General features: G+C 37.0%; 1 protein-coding gene across 2 annotated transcripts in view; it reads right to left on the bottom strand.

Moving 5' to 3' along the window:
- Positions 1 to 1,382: 1,382 nt before the first annotated feature.
- The window catches only part of LOC121633082 (carbohydrate sulfotransferase 15-like), a 45,071-nt gene continuing 39,912 nt past the window's right edge, over positions 1,383 to 6,541 (bottom strand). For both annotated transcript variants that reach the window (XM_041974959.1, XM_041974960.1), the window contains exons 5-8: positions 6,088 to 6,244; positions 4,249 to 4,405; positions 2,742 to 2,889; positions 1,383 to 1,901 (exon numbers count right to left, since the gene is read on the bottom strand). In XM_041974959.1, the coding sequence (XP_041830893.1) occupies positions 1,702 to 1,901; positions 2,742 to 2,889; positions 4,249 to 4,405; positions 6,088 to 6,244 (662 nt within the window). In that variant the 3' untranslated portion in view covers positions 1,383 to 1,701. The remainder of the gene's footprint in view (positions 1,902 to 2,741; positions 2,890 to 4,248; positions 4,406 to 6,087; positions 6,245 to 6,541) is intronic.

Raw genomic sequence — 6,541 nt, 5'->3', positions numbered from 1 at the left:
TATTTGTAAATGGAGGCTTTCATTGAAGCAGAACCTCTTCAGTCAGACAGATGAACCATCCAGCTTTAAAAAAAAAAAAATCTTTTAAAGGATTCACTCATTTTTCAGTCAAATTGTTGTAATATAAGTGAAAAGAAAACACTGCAGGTACTTTGTGAGCAAAAAAAAGCAACATCTGTTCTTGAAAACAGCAACAAAAAGATCTGGATCTCCGTCAGTTCAACAAGTTCTGTATCATATTTTAGCGTAATAAAGGAGATTTGTCTGGATGTAAATGATATGTAAAGATAATGAGTTGCCAAGGAAGAAAGCCAAGCCATGAATAGAATAGGAATACTTTATCAATCCCTTTGGAGAGTCCTCAGGGAAAATTGGGATAATAATATAACATCTATAATAATAACATCTGATTTTTTTTCCGCCACTATTTGAAAATTAATCTTGTTTCCAGATCTAAATCATTGTTGTCATTGTGATGTGGCTATTCCTTGTATATTATGTTTAAAAATTCAAATTTCAGCTGTGTTATATTAGGTACTGGCGCCCTCTGGTGTAGAGAATGGATATGCTCAGGCTTCAACGTGTCCATACCTCTACAAAGAGATAAATATCTACTCACTTAATCTTCAGCGGGAATTTAGAAACACCAATTAACATGACACATGTTTTTGGGTTGTTGAAGAGGGTCAGTGTGTAGGAAAGAGTCCATACACACTCCACACAGAAAGGCCTTAGCTGAGGTTGGAACCAGAAGCCTTCTCCAAATATCATGCTTTCTTAATTTGGATGATTCGAGTGAGGACTAAAACACACAAAAGAAGGCTTATGTATTCCTTGTTGGCCTTTCTTTGCACATAGCTCTCACTTTTAAGGAGAAAATGAGTATGAAAACATGTTTGGAGTATTTGGATAGTTGCCTCTCAGTAAACTGATACACAATTTTGAACAAATTGCCTTTTTTTATTGCCTCTACTTTTAATTAAACTATTATAACGGTGTTATCTGAAGTTTGTCATAATAAATAAGAAAAATAAAGGGTCACTTTCTCTTTTATGTCTTTAATTTTAGCCAACTGCTAAAATCATTGACTAATCAGTTTTTATTTGTTGAGGTTAATTATATGGGTGCAGTTCCATGTGTTGTCCAGTAGAGGGGGGTGTTGTCTCGCATATCTATTTTGCTTTAACAATAGATTTGACCACTTTCATTTTCTATACCACTAACAAGGCTGGGAATTATGAGAAAAGCTTAAAATGTTTAGCTATTTGATATACTGCAGATAAAAGTGCAAAAAGCTGTTCTGTGTCTCATTTCAGTTGTGTTGGGATAGGATATCCTTTCTAACTCAGATTAAGTGAAAGAGATAACACAAGACTTATATCTTGAAATGTACTATTTATTTTTGTACATCTAATCACAAGAAAACAACAATCAATACCTGCCAGCATCTCTTATATTCACTCATTCCTTTTCTCTCACACTGACTCACAACAAAAACACACTTGCTTGTGCTATTTTCTATCTTTGATTCATTTCTGCTTTTATAACTTAAAAATAATTTAAATTAGAAGAAAAAAAAATCATTATTCTTTAATGGGCACTTGAGAAAGATGAAACCCAAAAAAAGGGGTTGTTTTTCCCTTAAATTTTTTTATTTACTGTAAAAAAAAAAAAAAAAAAAAAAAAAAAAAAACAGGCAGTTCAGAGTTTTGAGCCGCTCTCCCAGAGGAACGAGTCATTCCGCAGCACTTTTGCAAGTTTCTCATTAAATGGCATGTAAAAGTCCCGTAGGATCTCTTTAGTGATGGGCAGCATGGGTCCCAGGTTTTTGTCAGCTGGTCTCCTGGTGTTTGAGGCCGGATTTCTTGTAATTCCTGACTCTATTTCTTTTGTCAGTGGTCCTGTAAAAAAACACACAGACACCTCTGTCACACATGAGATTTCACCAAACAACTGCAAGACAATACTCTGAAAGGAATAAAGATTCTCTTGGCACCTCTTTGAGAAGTTAAGAAGATGCTTAAAGACAATTATTCAAATTATAGAAAAGCAACTCATAAAACACAGTCTGCTCTATAAGAAAATACCCTTCTCTGGTGATGTTTGTTTGTTCTAAGCTTCTAGGTTGTACATTACTGAAACACTTCAGAGTCAACACACTTTGCTAAAGAAATACATGTGCTGTTCGTGCATATGGAGCTAAACTATATTGCAGTGTACACTGCAAGTTACACCGCAATGTCACAGAAAAGAGAAGAGGGAATGTGGTAACGAGTCCTCCTCATGCTTAATATTATTTTCCTTGGGAGTCAGATAAGACAGGTATGCAGAATATATTGTTAAACACACATGAATATATATACGGTTTATATATTAATATATGCTGGTCATTATAAATGAGTGCTAGACAACTGCTCATTCTTGGCTTGCAGAATGTCAAACCCAGTATGTGTTATGTGAATGAAAGACTAAACTACAAACAGGGTGTGTTATGCAGTTCAGTTTGCAAATCTTTTAAATTAACAAAAAAGTCAACATCATGAAAGACAGGTATGCCCCCCCCCCCCAAAAAAAAGTATGGACCAGTATTCTGTATAGACTTATCGGCGATACCAGGCAATTGCCATCCTGCAACTAGTAATCACATCCATTGAAACATTTTAAATCCTTAACGTGTTTTTAGTGAGCTGTTTGTATTGCACTGATCAAAGTCCCCAAAGGGAATTATCACATTTACTTACCCAGGCTAAGAAAATCAAAGACTTTGTGCATAGTGTATTTCCTGTTGGAAGCATGGTCTTCCAGCCTTAGAACTAGAATCTGTTCTCTGCTGAAGACAGTCAGCCAGTCCATTAAGTAGACAATGTACAGGCCAACTTGCAATCTCACCTGTGGGCACAAAACAAAGAAACCAATGTGAGATAACCAAGTTCTGTCCCAGAAACCTCCTCCTTTGCAGACGGACATAGTGGTGCTTGCATAACTTAAAAAAAAAAAAAAAAGGAGGCATTTTCATCTGTTTTCTTTCATCTTCCTCATGAATTCAGCTTGGTAATGCTAGACACTGTGTGGGCATACAAACATGTGCAGGTAATGTGTGTGTTCATTATGTTGAGTAGTTAAGGGATCTGAGAAACATGGAATTACACATGGAGCCAGAAACCTGCATCACCTCCTGCAAGTGAAACACGTGACTTCATGGCTTGACTTTATGTCACTTACTGTGGTCTGCTACTTCCAATTTTAAAAGCAAAAATGACAATTTTATCATCCTAAAATGAGATGGTGCTTCACTCTGCTGTTTTGTCTTTCATATAGGAGTAAAGTGAATTATCTTTGGATTTTGAAGTGTTTAATAGACAATTGTTGACCAAACAAGCATGTTTATTCTTTTCTGAGGTTGAAACTCAACAACAAAAGTCATAGCTCTTTGCACAGCAACTAGGATAAACGAAATAATTTATGTAGTTTTGCCTCTTTATAAAAACTGAAAAGATATTTTTGAAGATGATTACAACCTAAATAAGTAATTTCAATCTTTCTTAATTTCTTTTTTTACTTGCAAAGTAAGCTTGGTACAACAGCAAGGGATTATTATGCTCTCATTCTTTTATTTATTTCTCCTTTTTATCTTCAGTCTCTAATCTGAGCTCAAAATCTTTATCAAGTAGATACAGGAATGTGAGACTACTGTAAGAACAGCTGTAATGCTTTTCAGCATGGACTAATAACTCCGATATTCATGGATGGACATTTAGGCCAGCTGCAGAGAGCAAGCATGTTCCCACAGGGCCACAACGCTTGTCAGAGGCAGTTGGAGAGCAGGACCTCTGAACACAAGGCCGTTTATACATGGAGCCAAAAGAGGACTGGCTGCTTTCCTTCTCCCTTTCTCATACCGCTGGCTGAGGGTACTGTGGGTAAAGCTGGCCAAGAGCCTAACACCGGGGCCCTGCACTGCCTGACACTAAGACTTGGCCTGTGAGTGAGACGGAAGTTCATAGCACTGCTAGGTTTTGTTGTGCACAGAGATGCTTGAAACGTTTGACTGCTCATAAGTGGTGCCAATCCTTTTCAGTAAAGTCTGTCCTGCAAGCTTTAGCATGTGCTAATGAAGCGTGGATTTCACTCCATCTGCTTTTTTCACTCCTTTCCTACGTCTCCCTTCCCACCAGCTATTAAACTACTCGCTAAATGCTGCTTTCAAGCAGGACTGTGAGACAAAAGCAGGAGGGTGGGACCACTCACTGGCATGGCGTTGTTGACAGTAGTATTGTATACACAGGAACGCATTGAGTACTCCATAAGGCACCCCTCAAACTGCTGCAGCGACTCTGACACCTTCTCGTGGAAATCCTCTGCAGACTTGTTGGCAATACCAAAGTACAGGTAGTCAGAGTAGAGCCTGTAAGACAGTGGAGGTAAATTAAATGAAAATGAAAAATAAATGAAGGTCAATTAAAATACAGCATATTGTTTCAGGTTTTTAAAGATCTAATCTAGAGACAATGCAAGGCAAGGCAGTTTATTTGTATAGCACATTTCATGTACAGGACAATTCAAAGTGCTTTACATAAAACAAAGGCATTACAGATATTCAGAAATAGTAAAAAGCATCAACACATAATCACAATAAAATAATAAATTACATTAAAATTTTTAAAAGCAAGATAAGTTAAAAAAAAAAGTTAACATGCAGATTTTAATGCATAGGCATACGGGAAAAAAAATGTTTTTAACCTGGATTTAAAAATGTCTACATTTGGTGAAAGTTTAATCTCCACTGGCAGTTTGTTCCACTTGTTTGCAGCAAAACAGCTAAATGCTGCTTCTCCATGTTTAGTCTGGACTTTGGTTTGGACTTGCTGACCAGAGTCTTTGGATCTAAGAGCTCTGCTAGGTTTATATTCTCTTAACATATCACAGAAGTACTCTGGGCCTAAACCGTTCTGGGATTTGTAAACAATCAGAAGGGTTTTAAAATCTATTCTGTGACTGACTGGAAGTCAGTGTAAAGATGTCAAAACTGGTGTGATGTGTTCAGATCTCTTAGTCCTGGTTAAAACTCTAGCAGCAGCATTTTGGATGAGCTGCAGATGTTTAATGCTCTTTTTAGGAAGTCCTGTTAAAAGACCATTACAGTAATCCAGCCTACTGGAGATGAATGCATGGATGAGTTTCTCTTGGTCTTTCTGGGAGACTAAACTTTTAATTCTGTTGATGGTAATGATTATAAACCCACTGTTGTCTTTATGCATTAAAGCTACCTGCAGCGACACAGGCACAGATCACAGCGGTTGACAGTAAACAAGGTGTTACTGTGTATTAATAGCAGAAAATTATCCTATTGCTACAAAGTGTATCTGAAAAAGCAGCTCATTATGCAGCCACTCGATTAAAAAAAGGAAAAAGTGAAGAAAGACAAATATGGCTGGTGTCTTAATCCAAGCATTTTTTAAAAAATAATTAAAATAAATCAAACATAACAGCCCTTTGTGTACTTAGAATTAACATATTGTAGTTTGTTTTGTTTGTTTTTTTGTCTGTGATGTTCCCTCATACCAGTTAAGCCTCTAAGCAAAATAAATGTAAGAGATGAAGCTGTGTAAAAGCTCAAGCACTATTCAGTTAGGAATGTTACAAAGGATTTGAATAGAGGATGGGCCCAGGTTGTAAACAAGTTTAACATAATAAAAATGACACAGTTCATCTAATTGAGCATGTAATTTATTTCCATTTGAATAGTTTTTGAAAAAGGTTGCACAGAAGTTTAGAGAGGATGCTCTGATGTTCTTTCAAGTAAAAATAAATATTGGATAAATATAAGTAAACCTATCATGTGTTCTATAGTGAGCTCTCTACATCTCTAACAGAAGCATCATCATCATGAATCTTATGTGACTACAAGTCTGAGTAAAATTCAACTCATCTTGCATGACAACATGGCTTTTTTTCCCCTGTAAACCAGAAAAGCATCTGTCTGTAGCAGCAGGGTAAACAGCTGTGATAGAGTTTCAGCAGTGTATCATTACTGGCACTCTGGAGCAGATACATAATTGAGGGCAGCGAAGCGGAGATTTCTCCCACCTTTCTACAGGGTCTCTGAGCATAACAATGAAGCGTGCATCAGGCTGCAGGGCATGGATGAAGTCTTGGATAAGGAAAGGCGGCTCCCCTTCTGTGGTGTTGTCATAGAAATACACCCAGGCGTTGTTGTCCCACATGGTGGATGCGCTGGCTTCGCCTAAAAGATACACCCACAGTGGTTGAAATGAAAACAAGCACAGAGACCATCAGAGTCTTAAAATAACTCAGATGCAGAGTCAAAGCAAAGCACATGTACAAAGACGTTTTGACTGCTTTCATTGCAGCTGATTATATCTGTGACTCCTGTTTATGTTTTTTTGTATATTTTCAAAGCCACAGAGTGGTTTAGCCCTTCCTCCCTGGGAAACAAAACCAACATCATTTCTCAAACATAACTAAGCATGATTTATATTCCCTGATGAAGCCAGAATAACTAAACTGAATGTGGAATTTA

The sequence above is a fragment of the Melanotaenia boesemani genome, chromosome 21, assembly GCF_017639745.1.
Source record: "Melanotaenia boesemani isolate fMelBoe1 chromosome 21, fMelBoe1.pri, whole genome shotgun sequence".
NCBI classification, from domain to species: Eukaryota; Metazoa; Chordata; class Actinopteri; order Atheriniformes; family Melanotaeniidae; genus Melanotaenia; species Melanotaenia boesemani.
This window is presented reverse-complemented; position numbering and strand designations above follow the sequence as displayed.